A 17,993-nucleotide genomic window follows, 5' to 3' on the forward strand; every position below is an offset into this window, starting at 1 on the left:
GATACAGAGATAAATAAGACATGGTTCATTTATTGAAAAGTGTCCACATTTAGTGAGAAAGATAGGCATGCAAGCAAAGAATTACAATAATTAGAGTTCAATATATTTGCGACAATAGAAGTTTGGGCAAGATATACACGTAGGACAGCGGAGAGCGTGAGAGGTGAGGGAAAGCTTTGAGAAATGAGGTCCAGTAGGGCTTTGACTGATGAACAGCAGCTCACGCTACAGACCACACATCAGTGAGAGAGGGAAAGACGCAGATTTATCATGCAAGCACAGGCTGACACCGACTCCTAACTAGGAAGTCGAAGATGGTCTAGAGAGTTTGGTTAGTACCTACCAGAGGTGCTATGAAAACCAGAACGAGCTACAGTTTGACTCACAAGCTATTTGAGTTGATACTCTCTGTCATCTTTTGTTGGACATAATTTTAAAATGAGTCTATATCCACCATCTCATTGGTGTGGGAACCTACAGTTTGGAGGTTCTATGGTCCTATTGGGGTATCTAGAATTCCATTTCAAAGCCTACCAAAATTTTCCCAAACTGAGCCACTTGAGACAACCAGGATATTATGGTGTCACTTAAGATTAAAGTTATAACTACTGTTTCTTTTCCCATTTAAAATTTCTGGCTAGCTAATAAATAAATAAACGTTTTGAAAATTCTGGTTCTTATTAAACTTCAGCTTCTTTGCCTGCTGTCAGAGCTCAGGTATCTTCCTTTTCATAAGATTAGGTCCATATGTTATTTAAAAGTAAGCTAAGATTTTGATACATACACTGTGGTTATGTAAGATGTTAATGGGGCTTCCCAGGTGGCACCAGTGGCAAAGAACCTGCCTGCCAATGCAGGAGATGCAAGAGATTTGGGTTCGCTCCCTGGGTTGGGAAGATCCTCTAGAGTAGGAAATGGCACTCCACTCCAGAATTCTTGCCTGGAAAATTTCATGGACAGAAGAGCCTGGTGGGCTACAGTCCATGGGATCGCGAACAGTCAGACACGACTGAGTATGCACACACTATGTGAGATGTTAACAGTGGAGGAAACTGCGTGAAGAGTACCTGGGGACTTTCTTTCCCTTCCTTGACAACTCTTCTGTAAATCTAAATTTATTCCCACATAAAAACGTTTGGAAAGGGTAAACTAAAAAAGGCTTCTGTCCTCATCATTAAGCAGTTTAGCATCTCCTCCCATTAAAACCAGAAAATAATTATTTTAAGAATGAAAAAAGGGAATCGGAGCCGAAATTCAACTTTTTTCTTGGCTTACAGTTAAACTTGTAATATATTTTTCAGGACCTTTTTAACAAAAATATTCTTAATAGCTGCTCTCGTTACATCTAGGACTGAAATCAAAACAAGTTGACTTCGTGTGGCTCTTGCCTGATTTCCTTGGTAAACACGTCTTACTCACAGTCATTATTCACCATCCATATTTACAAGCTAAGAAAATGTTATTATCTCAAAGGCCACAGAAATGTTCCCGACCCAAGCCACTTTAGAGAATAGGAATGTCACAGAGGCAGGCCAGCCTGATTATGAGGTGGGAGTCACTGTTTGTGAGGGTACTGTGGATGTTTTTTTAAAGGAGCTTGTGCTCCAATTCCTTCAGAGATGGAGCCACAGTGGATAAACCTCTTTATGCATTGCTCAGCTTCAAAGGGGACAGACATGTAAACAGTGGCAGCACACCAGGATCAAGTTTCTTTGCTGTAGCCATCAAGAAGTCAGGAAAGGAAAATCAGGTACTTAGGTTTATCATTACTATTGTCAAGCTTTCTTTTAATGATTGGAAGACAAAAGAAGAATCTGTTCAGAAACAAAGTACCCCAGAGTCTCACTATGATTACTTTTCAACCACCCTTGAGCCACTTTTCTTTAAGTAAAAAAATTAAAAGTTAAAATGATCTTTCTTGTTCTCTGTGGTGGTTGTCTACTAACAGGCATCTCTGACTCCGTAATTCTGAAAACACAATGCTAGATGAGACATCTAACCTATTTAAGAATAGATTCAAATAGTCTAATATTGATTAGCATCTATGTTTTAAAATAGGATCTAAAGAATGAATTTCTCTTTCTGAGAGTGATTCTTCTCAGACAATTGAGGAAAGGATTTAAGCTCATGCTTTTAACACCTACAATATATGGGATGCTGCCTGCTAAGGAAGACTGAAATTTAAAATAAGATAAAATAGCCTTCTACCTTTGAAGTCAGTTGGAAGAACAGCTGTCGTCAGTCAGGAAGACACCATAGAGACAGAAACAGGAAGGAAGGAAGGGAAGGAGGGAGGGAAGAAGGGAGGGAGGAAGAGCAAGAGGAGATGGCTTCAAAGTCAGCCTTCAATACTTTCTAGCTATGTGTCAGTTGCTATATTAACTTCTTTGTACAGATCATTTTACTTAATCTTCTCCATAATCCTACAAGTTGGGGGTTGACAGGTTCTGCATTTTCTGCAGGAAGACACTGAAGTCCAGAGTAGCACAGATCGAACAGCTAGTAAGCAGTAGAGTGAGGACCCAAACTCAGAGCTGCCTGCCTGGTTTCCTATAAGGGGTACAGTACACAACTGAAAGGAAATATTATTTTGATTTCCCAATTTCTGATTATGTTCTTACAAAAAGTCCTAGAATGGTATTCTTACAGTACCAGATGGTCAGAGATTTTCTTAGGATATTGCCCAAGAAGAAAATTATAAATGTCATGCTACAAAAAGCAAATAATGTACTATTTCAGCCTCCATTGAGACTTCAAGTCTGAGTGGCCAAATTCCTGTTATTTCTTGACTTTCCTCATTCTTGCAGTTAGAAGGATGGAAATCATCTCACACGTGTGTCTGTTTTCTCTTCTGGTTTCATATCTTTCTTTCTGTAAGATCTACATGACCTGTATTAATTTACTAAATATATTCCTTTTATTTCCACTAGAGAACTTTGATGGCTTTCCCTCCTCCCATATAACAATACATTCCCCGCCTGCCCACCCCCCACCCAGCTTTCCTCTCCATCAACTAATACAGTAAACTGAGTAGGAAAAACTTAATTGACCTCTTTAGAATCAAGTCATATTCACACAGATATACATTCAAAACTGAGGAGATAGACTTTAATAAGAGCAAATATAAAAGTGAGTATTGGATATTCATGACTTTTAGTGGAATCAATGACCTAACTGCATCATGATATGAAATGCAAATAAAAACTCGTGCAAATTTATATTCATAGAGGTAGAGTATTTAGAAAGAGTCTTACTACTCACTGAATTTGTGAGACTCTAGGTGTGTTAGTTTTAGTTTCAGGTACCACAGATAAGAGGATAAAGGAAGAAAAGAAGGAAAGCTAAGCAGTTCAAAAGTGAGAAGTCAGAATGAGTAAACTGGGGTTAGCATGTTGGGAAAATGAAAACATTTGATGGATTTTATTTTCATTTCTGTCCAGTAGGTAGAAGTAGGAACTGGGTCTTGTGGGTAGTAATTATAAGGAGACTGATTTTGGTTTGATTCAGGATATATATATGTACCTGTTTTTTAAACACAGCTGTTTAAAATGGGTTGATACAATGAAACCAAGTTCTCCATAAATCAAACTATTCAAGAAAATGATGGATATACTGTGTAACTTGGATGTTGATTATATCTCAGACTACTCCATATGAGAAATCTCAGACTCTCCATTCTAAATGTCCTACAGAACAATCCCAAGAAAGTAGAGAAGGAAAATGAATCACTATCCAACTCTTTTTCCCAAGTATTTCTACAAGAGGCTGTGCTGGGCTTTAGGGGAAAAAAATGACACAACAAAAGTAAAGTACGCTCTGTTGCTCCCTCCTCCACCCCACGAAGACTACAAATCACGTTGGAAGACAAGACTGGTGCGTTACACATAAAGTGATTAAAAGAGAATTTATCAATTAAATAGAAATAAAGACCATGAGACAGAATATATGTAAAATTGATAAGAGGTAAAACAGTCGGTTCACAAGTCAAGAGGGATGGCGGTAGGGTAGGCAAGCAGGATACACAGTAGAACCAGGACTACAGTTTGACCTCGAAATAACAAATAATCTCGTACACTGGGTGAGTGTACGCAAACTTGAATAGTGTGCAATTTCTCTAATTTAAAGTAACCTCAACTGTTCATGCATGTGTGTGAGTGTGTGTACGTATGTGTATATATTAATACATAGTGTATATAAATATGTGTATATTTATATACATAAAGAATCTGCCCACAGTGCAGGGGACGCAGATTCAATCACTGGGTTGGGAAGAACCCCTGGAAAAGGAAATGGCAACTCACTCCAATATTCTTGCCTTGGAAATCCCATGGACAGAGGAGCCTGGCAGGCTACAGTCCATGGGATCACAAAAGAGTCGGACATGACCAGAGCAACAACACATGAGATACATATTTGAATTTGTGTGTAAAAAGAAATTTTTAGAGTCGATATATCGAAGTTTAATTTCTGGTGGGACTTCCAGACTTCCTTTTAGGAAAATGACAGATCTTAGAGCTTCTTTGATCCCCTAAATTGGTTCTATACATCTGCAGTGGGGGAAATGGGTGCATTCGTTTAAGACTGCTTCCAATTCCAAACAAATCAAGCAAAATGAGTAATAATAACAATAACAACAACAAAGTAAAAAGCAGCAAAGGAAAAATCAGCATTGCCCTCAGGGTCTACTTCAAAATAGAGTCCAGTCCAGTAAAAGACCATTGGTGTAAAATTACAAGGAGGCTGAGGGTTTACCTGCACTGCACTTTACCCTAAAAAGAGTAGTGTAAGAGATGAGTAAATAAGGTTCTCAAAACTATTAAGGCCCTTCAACTTTAGTGGAGCAAAATTTTGGAGATATAGCAGTCAAATAACACAGATACGTAACGTTCCCATCTAAGTCCCCTGCCCATCTCAGGCACCCATAGTTATTTTGCTGATTCCAAAAAAACAGTTGTTCCCCCCACCACCCCCACCCCCCGCAAGCTTAGAAATAAGCACAATTGTGCTAAGGAACTAGAAAGACATGCTCAGCCCAAAGACATTCAGGTATAATTTTTCAGGCCCAATCTGGTCCAACTATGGACCTTCACTTATTTCCTCTGATTAAGGTCTTTGTTCCAAGCAGGGACTCTGCAATTTTCTAGTGTCCAGATGGACCAGTTTTTAGTATGGAAAAATCTCATTTTTATCCAATATGACCTTGATATTTAAAAAAAATAAAATAAAATAAGAATGTGTTATGGACTCGACAGATAGAGTAAAATCTAACTGGGAAGTTGTAAGTTCACCTAAATTTAAGAGTATTGGGCATTAAATATAAAAATGAGGCTTTCTCACTGTGATGCTAGGTAGAACAGAAAACTTTGTGTCTGAAAGCTGGAGAGGCATTTCTGGCTCTGCATCTGCAGCAAATCTGTGAGTTTCAGATTCCTTGTCTGAAAAATGGGCTGAATAATATCAGATATGTATCATCACAGGGAAACGGCTAGAGTTAAATGAGATAATGTACAATGTGTGTGAAAATACCCATAATCTGTAAGGAACCATACCAATGTATTCTTATTTCTAAAAGTAGATTAACAAGAGCATCGTTATTTTATACTATAAACAAATATTGCACTTGGCTTATCACTAAATCAAAGAAAGGTCTATTCTAACTACACATCAATCAAAAAAAAAAAAAGGTATAAATTGACACAAAATACATCTTCATGATAGAAAGATAAAACTTCATGTGGGATCTATCTCTGATTTGGTTGTATTAAACATTTTGGAACAATTAATTTAGTGGTTGTCTCTTTTCTAGGATTTTTAAAAATTGAAAAATTCTCATTTCCATATATCCAATTTATACATTTTTATATTTTTCTTTGTAGCTTGCTTTACTGTTATTTTTCCCTGAAAGATAACGATGAGCTCCTCTCTGCTCTCTGGGCAGCCTCTGGGAATCAATACAGAGGACAGAATCTCTCTTGGTTGTAGGCTCTGTTCTGCAGAAACCCCCTAATCCTCTGTTTACCACAACAGGAGTCTATTGCCATAGAAATGATAGCTGAGATCCCAGATTCAACATCACTGCCTTCACAGCAGGGCCTCATAAGAGGAGAAGCCATACTAACAAGGAGAAACACAATCACTACCACTATTATCAGAATAGTAGGCAGTTTGTTGCCTTGAAAGAAAGGGTAATTGTCAACGATGAAATGAAAATGCATGAATGGGCTATGTTGTTGGGTATGCTGTAGTTCATTTTCTGTGTGGTACTGCCTGCCGAAAAGCAATAGTTTGAAAGTTCATGTCATTTGATAGTTTGCTTTTAAAAGGTCAGTGGTTTCCCTTGATTGCATTTGTTTCTTATTAAAATAAGAAACAAGCAGGTCCTAATTCATCTTGTACAGTAACATTTCTGTGCTCAAAGATTTTCCTTTTCATGATGTGTTGTTTTTGTTTGTGTGTTCGTTTGTCTTGTTCCTATTAATAGAAGAGAGTGAACCAGAGCAAGAGACTAAAGGTATTTTTTTCTTTCTGCACTGCTTCTTTTGTAAACGCATGGTTCTATTCAACTGTTTAGTTCTGATCTTACCAACAACTCTGAGTGCCATGATTTTATAAGGAAATAACAAACAATGTATGGGGACTATTAATTCAGCATTTAACAGTGTTATTAGATGGGCTGCTTTATATATAATATAGTTATTGAGGATTTACGTGTATTAAGAAAAGCTTGAATGAACAGAAATAAACTCTGTATCCTAGACTCTGAAAATGCAAACAAAATGAAATGACATAAATCAGCATGAGAATATAAATGTCACACAGACTAGAACAGAAAGTTCCTCTGACCAAAAGCCTTGGGGGTGTGGGGACAGGAGGTGAGGGTGTTACAGTCTTTGGAGACTTATAAAAATGTCAAGGTGCCAGCTTAGATTTTTATTGTTATTACTTCAAGTGGACAAGTATTACATAACTGCTCCAAACCAAACCAAATCAATCAAACTGTTCTAACTTTTGTATATTTTGGATGAAATTCGCAAGTGCTCATATAATACAGTTTGGCTTTAGGAATAAACCCTAGGCTGGTATTCTTGGAAACAGCCCCTCCTTATCTAAGTATTTCAAATAAAGTATCTGAGATGTTTTCCTATTTAAACATCATGCTGCTTATAACTAAATCTAGATAAAATCATTTCACCTGCATCTGTATGATTCTGAGGGTTTTTTTGTTTATTTCTAGTTTCAGTTTTTGTTTGTTTTCAATTTACTCTTCTCAGTGCTGGTTTGAATCAAGTAACAAAAGATCTCTTTAAAAGAGGCTAGAAAATAAGAAAGAAAGAAAAGAATGAGAAAAAAAAAAACATGCAAATCCATGCAAGCTCATTACATCCTTTGAAGTAATTGCTGAGAAATACAATTTACAAGGGACTTAAATATTCTTCTGGTCCTACTCCCTTTCCAAGAAAAGAGAGGCAATTCATTTCAAGTCAAACTGCTTGTTAATTTCAAGATTTAATTTGGGCCCCCTGCCTGTTAGGCTTTCCATTACACCACCAATGAAATTTCAGAGTGAATAATGTTCCATCTCCTTATTACAAATTCAGATTACCCCTTAAAATGACAACCAACGACAAAATTTATTATATATCTGAAAGTATTTTGAAAAATGGAACAAGAAGAGGGAGCAGGGTAGAGGAAGGGAGGACAAGACAGCGGGAGGGAGAAAAAAAAGAGACAGAGAGATAAAGGAAATGAGAATACAATATGGTTATGTTATAAAGGACTTGGAATCACTGGCTGCTTAAGTCCCATTCTGAATACAGGATTCTCAACCTGAAGTTATTAAAGTAAACTTATCCCAGAGAAATTAAAGCCCAAAACTCAGGACTAGACACCATGAAAGAAAACCCAAGGATAAATAGATTGCCCATGTCTGTTTTACATGTTGCAAATGAATAGTAATGTGCTTGCCCACAGGAAAGCAAATGGGAAAGAGCTCACAGTGAATTGGAGAATGACAATAAGACTATCTATAGAAAGAAGAGTTGAATAATTTTTTTAAAAAAATCCATATCAAAATTATTATCAACATTTTCCAGATGACCAAGTAATCCCACGCCCTTTCTACTAAACAGCTTGTTTATGTAACAAGGCACTTTTACATTGTCTTTCATGCAAAGAAAAGGTGAAATAGGGATATTCAGGGGGCATTTATTTGGTATGAAACCTATCACATTACTTTTAAAATGGATGACTTAAAATGAATTTTCAGTTTGTGGCTACTGCTGAAGCAATTGGAGTTTATTATTGAACTATGTTTAAGTTTATTATTACAGGTGTATTGTTATCCATGGAGCAGTTTGACACTTATTTTTAATGGCAACTGGCTTTTTGTTTTTTATGTTTGATAAATGTGGTGAAATTTCTTTCCCCGTCCCATTACCTTTTATGCTTGGAACTGGTAACAAATACTGATGGGTATAAAAATATCAGCTTTATTGCTGATAAAGCTAGTTTGAAAAAGAAAGCTTTCTCTCCTTTCATCCAAAAATTAGATTCATGTAACTTCCGATTCCTCCCCACAGCCTCCGCATTTCACCTGGAGTTGTAGGATGGAGAAACCCGACCTGGGGAACTTACCTATGGGACATTAACCCCATACCCTTCTTGTTCACTGGATAGCTGGAAGAAAGATGGCCCAAAGAGGACTGAGATATTCATCACGTAGACAAGTCCCTTTTCCCAATATCACTAATCAGAGGAATCACTCATTTATTCATTCATTCAACAAATACCTATTGAGTGCTCACCAGGTACCACACCGGGTTCAGGATCGATTGATCAATGAATCAATCAATCAATTATCTATCAATCAGCTTGTGTTAATGAATAAAGCAAGCTCCACCCTTCTGATGCTTACATTCCATGAGAAGAGACAGCCAAAACACAAATTATGCAATTGAGATGCAGACATAGAGAACCGACTTTTGGACAAGGGTGGGGGAGGAGAGGGAGAGGGTGAGATAAATGGAGAAAGCAGCATGGATGCATATACATTAACATATGTAAAGGGATGCTAAGGGGAATTTGTTCTATGTCTCAGGGAACTCAAACTGGGGCTCTCTAATAACCTAGAGGGATGGGAAATGGGCAGGAGGTGGGAGGGAGATTCAAGAGGGAGGGGATATATGTACACCTATGGTTAGTTCATGTTGATGTATGACAGAAATCAAACCAATATTGTAAACCAATCATCAATCAATTAAAAATAAATAAATATTGTTTAAAAACTAAAAAAAAAAAAAGGCAAAAAAAAAACTTAAAAACAAAATAAAACAAAACAAATTATGATGTGGTGTGAGGGGGACGGGTCAAGGAAAGATTATGAGAAGACGGTTAGGTCAAAACCCAAAAGCTGTTTGCCATCTTCTTTGAGAGAGGTAAACTCGGAAGAAAGGTGAAAGCTATCCTTCAATACTGAAAAAAGAGGCAAGTTTCTATTTTATATGGGCTTCCCTGATAGCTCAGTTGGTAAAGAATCCACCTGCAATGCAGGAGACCCTGGTTCGACCCCTGGGTTGGGAAGATCCCCTGGAGAAGAGAAAGGCTACCCACTCCAGTATTCTGGCCTGGAGAATTCCATGGACTGTACAGTCCATGGGGTCTCAAAGAGTCGGACATGATTGAACAACTTTCATGGGCTTCCTTGGTAGCTCAGATGGTAAAGCGTCTCTCTGAAATGTGGGAGACCCAGGTTGGATCCCAGGGTTGGGAAGATGCCTTGGAGAAGGAAATGACAACCCACTCCAGTACTTTTGCCTGGAAAATCCCATGGATGGAGGAGCCTTGTAGGCTACAGTCCATGGGGTCTCAAAGAGCTGGACATGACTGAGCGACTTCACCTTCACTCTATTTTATCTTTTGGCAAGAAGATGGGAGTACAGGAGAGACCAGCTTCCCTTTACTTCCTGGCCTTTTCCCTTCCTCTTATCCCATAAGGATCAACAATGAAACCCATGGTCAACCAAGGGTATATCTGTCTCCATGGAGAAGGAGACCAACAGCTTGTCAACACAACCCTACATTCATGAAGCCACTTGCCGTGCCAGCAGTGGTCTTTTCCGTACCCTCCTGTGCCTCACTGGACCGGAAGTTTCTGATACAGGGCAGGGAAGCACATTAATTAAATGAACTCCAAGGCTATGTTGACCTCTAGAATGATAATGGACTGTTTCATTTACCATCTCACATAATTCTTAGCTGTGTTGTGCAATATAGGTCATCAGAGGTTTTGCAATGAGCCTGAATGATATTCCAAATAATGCAATGCCAGCCAAAAACAAAAGCAAAAGCCATAAATTACAAAACAAATAAATAAATAAACCTTCCCTTATTACTAAACTTCCAGGAAGAACTTAAAGTCCCAGATGAAAATGATTGCCTTTGAAAATTAAAGCAGAAAAAAATCTAAATTTCATACTTTTGCAGTTTCTTACGCTTCTCATCTTCAGCCAGAAGCTTCTTACTCAGGTTCAAGGGTACACTGACTAGTGTCATCTTTAGCAGCTGCTGTCCACACTTTTCCAGCATTCGTGGAACTGAAATAATCCTCCTCTTAATCTCTCAAGGATCCTACCTTTTTTCTTTCCAGATTTTCAGAGACAATGGGACCTATAAAATGATCATCACAGGAGTCTCACACTCACAAAATTCTGGACACACAAGTATAGCCCTAAGCTCTACAGGAGCTATTTTAGCCAAATGATAAATGTTGACTCAATTATTTTGTGCAATCTAAGTTTCCATTATCTTTGTGAAAACAGGAGAAAGGAAGAGAATCCCTGGGTGGACTCTCGTTCAGATGCCCGTCACTCTGTATTAGTTGTCAGGGGGCCACAACCTGTGAATTAGGACCAAGTTGGGAGAAATCTCAACCAGGTGGTCAGATGGAGCACTACTTCTGTCCCTCTGAAGGCAGTGTACACTGCCTCCCAGCTGGCTTGTCCTCTTGAGATATTTAGACTTCCCACTCCAGTACTCTTGCCTGGAAAATCCCATGGACGGAGGAGCCTGGTGGGCTGCAGTCCATGGGCTCGCGAAGAGTCGGACACGACCGAGCGACTTCACTTTCACTTTTCACTTTCATGCGTTGGAGAAGGGAATGGCAACCCACTCCAGTGTTCTTGCCTGGAGAATCCCAGGGATGGGGGAGCCTGGTGGGCTGCCGTCTATGGGGTCGCACAGAGTCAGACACGACTGAGGCGACTTTGCAGCAGTAGCAGCAGCAGCAGTAGGTATAGCCTATGTCACCTAGTCTTGATTGACACTTCCTATAAACTGATAAAGCATATTTGCAATTTTTAATTTCCCATTTCACCTTAAAGCCTTGTTTTTCTTGAATTCCAGCACAAGTGCAGCCTTCACTCCCTATTTTAAGCAAGCATTTTTAGCCCTGACTACCAGGCTTTCAGAACTGGCTCCATAATTTGTGGACTGGTTGCAAACAACAATACAGGGCCTCTCATTCAAAAATCACTTATAATTTCTAAAGACACAGGCAGAAGAAAAATAAACCAAGCATGGGGCCCTCTAAGCATGGGGCCCTGGGAGAGTATACAGGTGACTCACTCTTGAAACTGACCCTACTGATCACCATGATGACTGCTATTCTTCTTGCTATGGAATTTTTCAGGTTGTAAATACTGCCTGTAAAAAAAAAATTTCAAGCCTACATTTTGTTTTAACTTTTAATCATCTGCCACAGAGCTCTGATCTAAAAATGTTGTGGTTACTGGGCATATACCCTAAGAAAACCACAATTCAAAAAGATATAAGTACCCTAGTGTTCACTGCAAATGCTGCTGCTGCTAAGTCACTTCAGTCGTGTCCGACTCTGTGCGACCCTATAGACGGCAGCCCACCAGGCTCCCCCATCCCTGGGATTCTCCGGGCAAGAACACTGGAGTGGGTTGCCATTTCCTTCTCCAGTGCATGAAAGTGAAAAGCGAAAGTGAAGTCGCTCAGTCAGGTCCAACTCTTAGCGACCCCATGGACTGCAGCCTACCAGGCTCCTCCATCCATGGGATTTTCCAGGCAAGAGTACTGGAGTGGGTGCCATCGTTCACTGCAGCACTATTTACAATAGCCAGGGCATGGAAGCAAGCTAGGTGCCCATCAACAGATGAATAAAGAAGTTGTACATATACATACATACACACACACACACACACACACTCAATAGAATATTACTCAGCCATAAAAAGAAACACATTTGAGTCAGTTGTAGTGAGGTGGATGAAACAAGACCGTTATACAGAGTGAAGTAAGTTAGAAAGAGAAAAATAAATATCATGTATTAAGTCATATATATGGAATCTAGAAAAATAGTACTGATGAACGTATTTATAGAAAAGAAATGGAGACTCAGATACAGAGAATGGACTAGTGGATACAGCAGGGGAAGGGGAGGCTAAGACAGATTGAGAAAGTAGCACTGACGTATATATGCGATCACATGTAAAACAGACGGCTAGCAGAAAGCCGCTGCATAACACAGGAAGCCCAGCCCTGTGACAACTGAGAGGGGTGGTACAGTGGGGCAGGAAGACTCAAGAGGGCGGGCACCATGTGCGTGCTCAGTCCTCAGTCTTGTCTGACTCTTTGCGACCCCATGGATTATAGTCTGCCAAGCTCCTCTGACCTGCCTCTTGAGAAACCTATATGCAGGTCAGGAAGCAACAGTTAGAACTGGACATGGAACAACAGACTGGTTCCAAATAGGAAAAGGAGTACGTCAAGGCTGTATATTGTCACCCTGCTTATTTAACTTATATGCAGAGTACATCATGAGAAATGCTGGGCTGAATGAAACACAAGTTGGAATCAAGATTGCCGGGAGAAATATAAATAACCTCAGATATGCAGATGACGCCACCTTTATGGCAGAAAGTGAAGAAGAACTAAAAAGCCTCTTGATGAAAGTGAAAGAGGAGAGTGAAAAAGATGGCTTAAAGCTCAACATTCAGAAAACGAAGTTCATGGCATCTGGTCCCATCACTTCATGGGAAATAGATGGGAAACAGTGGAAATAGTATCAGACTTTATTTTTCTGGGCTCCAAAATCACTGAAGATGGTGAGTGCAGCCATGAAATTAAAAGACACTTACTCCTTGGAAGGAAAGTTATGACCAGCCTAGATAGCATATTAAAAAGCAGAGACATTACTTTGCCAACAAAGGTCCTTCTAGTCAAGGCTATGGTTTTTCCTCTGGTCATGTATGGATGTGAGAGTTGGACTGTGAAGAAAGCTGAGCGCTGAAGAATTGATGCTTTTGAACTGTGGTGTTGGAGAAGACTCTTGAGAGTCCCTTTGATTGCAAAGAGATCCAACCAGTCCATCCTAAAGGAGATCAGTCCTGGGTGTTCATTGGAAGGACTGATGCTGAAGCTGAAACTCCAATACTTTGGCCACCTCATGTGAAGGGTTGATTCATTGGAAAAGACTCTGATGCTGGGAGGGGTTAGGGGCAGGAGGAAAAGGGGACGACAGAGGATGAGATGGCTGGATGGCAGCACTGACTCGATGCATGTGAGTTTGGGTAAACTCCGGGAGTTGGTGATGGACAGGGAGGCCTGGCGTGCTGCAATTCATGGGGTCGCAAAGAGTCAGATACGAGTGAGCAACTGAACTGAACTGATCTGAAGCTCTTCTGTCCATGGACTTTTCCAGCCAAGAACACTGGAGTGGGTTGCCATGTCCTCCTCCGGGAAATCTTCCTGATTCAGGGATTGAATTCACTGTGGCTCCTGCATTGGCAAGTGGATTTTTTACCACTGAGCCACTTGGGAAGCCCCAGGAGGGAGGGGATATATATATATATATATATATAATTATAACTGATTTGTGTTGATGTGTGGCAGAGAGCACCACAACACTGTAAAGCAATTATCCTCCAGTTAAACAGTAAAAACTGTTGCGGTTACTTCTGAACTCTCAGGACTGAGATTTGTGTCCAGTGTTTCTCCTCCGAATGCTACCCTTCTTCAGGTTTTAGGTTTTCTAATAACTTACACTATTTCAATGGCAGAAGAAGTATGTGTCCCCTGACATGTTTCTCTGGAGCTGTGGGTAGGCTCCACTGCAGCTTTAAAAAAATTTTAACATTAAATTTTTTTTCATCTTGTAAATAAGTAGACACAGTAATATAGTAAACTCTCACAGTACCATTATCCAACAGCAACAGTGAACAATAGTCTACCATTTTATCTAATCAAGTACCATTTTATGGCTGCTAGTTTATTTTAAAGCAAATCTCAGACATAAATTCAATCAGTGCACATGTACTTTAAGGACTTTTAACACAGTCACATTACCATCCATCCCCCATTTGCACTCGTTTCTTAATACCATTTACTACCGGGATTGTGCAATTTTTATCTGGTTGTCTCTAAAATGTCTTTTTGTATCTGATCTGTTGAATAAGAATCCAAACAAGAATCCACACAGTACACTCGGGGCTATGCCTCTTAAATCTTTCTCAATCTATAATAGTCCCCTCATTTTCTTTTTTTTCCTCTCCAGTGTTATTTGTTTTGCGGGGAAACAAAATATCTTGCCCTGTTCAACTGTCCGTATCTGTGATATGATTGAATTGTATCTTCATAATGGCTTTTTTAAGAGAACTAAATACTCTTTCTATTTACTTTATTTATTTATGGCTGTGTTACATGGCATGCGATTTGCAGGATCTTCTCAACCAGGGATGGAATCTGTGCCCCCTGTGGATGGAATCTGTGCCCCCTGTATTGGGAATACTGAGTCCTAACCCCTGAACCACCAGGGAAGTCCTCTCATAATGTTGTCTAACATGTTCCTCAACCCTCTATTCTTTTGCATATTGGTGATTAGAATCCTGTACTTAAAATCAGGTTCAATTTCGTTTTCACCTGGGGCTCAAGGTTAAACATTAAATCCACTCTTTTATTTTTTAACTGAAGTTGGCACCTCTGCATTGACGTTGGCACCTTCCTTGCTTTCTCTCTCTCGTGGCTTTTTGGGTTCAATGTTTGTATTTCTAGCATGTTCTTTCAGATTTCATCTCTTAGAGTCCTCCATATCAAAAGATAGGAAAGCGAGTTAATCTGAGCAGGCAAATCTGAAATTAGAACCTGCAAAAAGCATCCAATTGTCAAATTATGTCCTCCTGTATCTCTTTGAATTATGCAATCCTTTTAAAGAGCTATTAAAAAATCAGACCAACCTTTAACGCAGTTGAATTTGATCTTTCTTTGTCCTGTACATCTTCTGTTTAGTATATACTGCCTCTTCTGTACCTTCCTTTAGAATCCAAAATCCACAAATTTTTTACAATTTTAGAAGAACTAAGCATCAGAGCATTGTATTAATGGGAATTTCACAATCTAATATTATGTTTTGTACTTAAGTATTAGAAAACAAAAGGCCAGAGCAAAAAAAACTTACATTTGCAATCAATGAGTAATTAAAAAGATTACATAATGATCTAGAGAACACTGGATTTGAAGTCAGAAGACTTGAGTTCAGGTTTCTCACCCATTAGTTTTATTACTTTGGGGAAACAAATTAACTGGGATTTTATTTCTACATTTATTTAATAAGAGCAGAAGTTAGCTGATTTCTGAAGTCTCTCTCAAGATTAGTGATTCTGTGATTCTAAGTATCCTTCAATTTATTGTACATTCTGAACCTCATTTCCACTCTTTAATCAAAGGTAAAATTTCTTTTCACATCCAAAGAACTTCCTCTTATCTAGCAAGTGGGCATTCAGCCTTAGAAAAGAATAAAATTACTCATTATCCTGTCCATCTTTGTCTAAAATATTCCTCTTCTTTTTGACCCTGCATGCTCATCTCACTCTCGTAAAAGTTGAACAGATTTTGTCTGTTGTTCTACCATGATACAGTTGAAGACGTGAAGCATTAATTCAACTAAATATTATTACTTTGGTAGGCACTCTCCTAGATACTGAACAAAACAGGCAAGGTTTTTGGTTGCTGACGACTCACAATCTACTGCAGGGAGACAGACAATAGATAAAAATAAATAACTTCAGATCATGGTAAGGTTTATAAAGACAATGAAATAGGATGATGAAAAAGTGAATGGGAGAAAGGTTAGACTTTACATTGGGCAGTCCAGGAGGGCCTTTCTCTGAAAGTATCACTTAAATGGAGACTTAGATGATACAAGAAAACTACCACAAGATGTATGGGATGCATGTTCTAGGCTGAGGGATGGCATGGGCAGCATCTAAGTTGGTGTATCCTGGAGTCGTGAGAAGCACAGGGTCACAGCATAAATGGCTGAGAAGCCAGGGCACAGCATTTGGTATTATCCTTAAGATAGAAGGAATGTGGAGGATCCTTCACAGGAGACTATGATCTGATTTGCATTTCTTCAAGACTACCCCAGCTTGACCATTCTCAGTGGGAGAGTCGCTCACCACTCCTCTTTTCCTAACAGTTTTCGCCAGAATCCTGCGGGCTCCTGAATCCCACAATGTCACCTTTGGCTCCTTTGTGACCCTGCGCTGTACAGCCACAGGCATCCCTGTCCCTACCATCACCTGGATTGAAAATGGAAATTCTGTGAGTGCCATCTGTATGGGGACTTGTCTGGGGAAAACCCACTGGTGCTGAATTTGAGGGCAGAGCACATATTTGTAGAGTTACCATGATCTCTGTCATTGGTCTCACCTGCCTCTCTATTTTTCAAAATCTTCCAATATTTTCATTCTAGAAGTCACTGTCTAGAAACTGAACTCCATAAGTTTCCTTCTTTCCTTATATCATAGGGAATAGTATAAAACCAAATTTATTCTTTACACTTTTGTGTAAAAGGGAAGTGGTAATAATTCCTTCCTGCACAAAAATCATCAGCTGAAGGATTAATTCACTACTGGAGCCTAATTTGATGAAAAGCAATCCAGAATTAGAATACATGTCTGTTAGTGCAACATTTTATTTTCATTTCTAATACTGGTAATAGTAGCTAATATATAGTATGTGATTGCTATGACTAGGCCCTGTTCTAAGCACTTTACATAAAAGCATTCATTTATTCATTCTACAAATATTGAGCATCTCCTGGGCATCAGGCATTATTCTAGACATTGTACATACAGGCTCACCCAGAACAAGTAAAGTTTCCTATCCTCAAGTTTCTTACACTAACATGGGGAAAAAAAACAAACAATAAAATAAGCAGACAGTAGAATCTATACTCTGTGTGAATAGTGTCCAATGCCATGGAGAAAAATAAAGCAGGAAAGTGAGAAAGTACAACCTCAGGAGGAAGATTCTGTTTTCAATAAAGTGGTCAGAGAAGCCTTATTAAGATGAAGATATTTAAGCAAAGAGCTGAAGGAGGAGGCTATGTACAACAGGGGGATTACAACCAGGCAAAATCTCTGAGATAAGGGTACACCTGGTATGTCAGAGGAACAGCAAGTAGGTCAGTGTGGCTAGAGGAAAGAGGTAAGGGGTGTGTATAAGGATTGTAGATCCTACAGGCTTACTTAGGTCATGGATACATTTGACTTTATTTGGGTGGAATGGAATGCCTCTGTAGGTCTGCTTCTGTTGTCTGTTTTACTGCTGACTTTCTTTCATTGTGTTTTGTTTCCTTGTGTGCCTAGTTATCTTTGACTACCTGTTCATTGTTTTGAGGAAAAAAAAATGTCAGAGGTTAATTTGAGGTCTAGATAAAGGTTCTTTTCTCCAGAGAATTTTTGTTTGTTTCTGCTAGGGACCAAGGGCTACTACTAATCTTTGACTGGCTTAAACTTGTTAAAGTAACTTGTAATCTTGTTCTTCTTTAGCTCTCTAATTAAACTTCAGGTATCATTTACAACTCAAATCTTAATTGACAGTACATTTTGTGGCTTTTCCATGAAGCTGTAGGAGCTGTCTTAAGCCTTTCAAAGTAGCATAAAGAGATGCCCTAAGAAAACTTGGGAACT

At 39.1% G+C, this 17,993-nt stretch overlaps 1 protein-coding gene across 3 annotated transcripts in view; it reads left to right on the forward strand.

Moving 5' to 3' along the window:
• MUSK (muscle associated receptor tyrosine kinase) overlaps positions 1-17,993 on the forward strand; it is a 93,892-nt gene that overhangs the window by 38,362 nt on the left and 37,537 nt on the right. For 2 of the 3 annotated variants that reach the window (XM_070795269.1, XM_070795270.1), the window contains exon 6: positions 16,496-16,620. In XM_070795269.1, coding sequence (XP_070651370.1) covers positions 16,496-16,620 — 125 coding nt within the window. Of the gene's footprint in view, positions 1-6,481; positions 6,512-16,495; positions 16,621-17,993 lie in introns of all 3 variants that reach the window. The other variant, XM_070795271.1, reaches the window with a different exon arrangement.

The sequence above is a fragment of the Bos indicus genome, chromosome 8 (assembly GCF_029378745.1).
Source record: "Bos indicus isolate NIAB-ARS_2022 breed Sahiwal x Tharparkar chromosome 8, NIAB-ARS_B.indTharparkar_mat_pri_1.0, whole genome shotgun sequence".
NCBI classification, from domain to species: Eukaryota; Metazoa; Chordata; class Mammalia; order Artiodactyla; family Bovidae; genus Bos; species Bos indicus.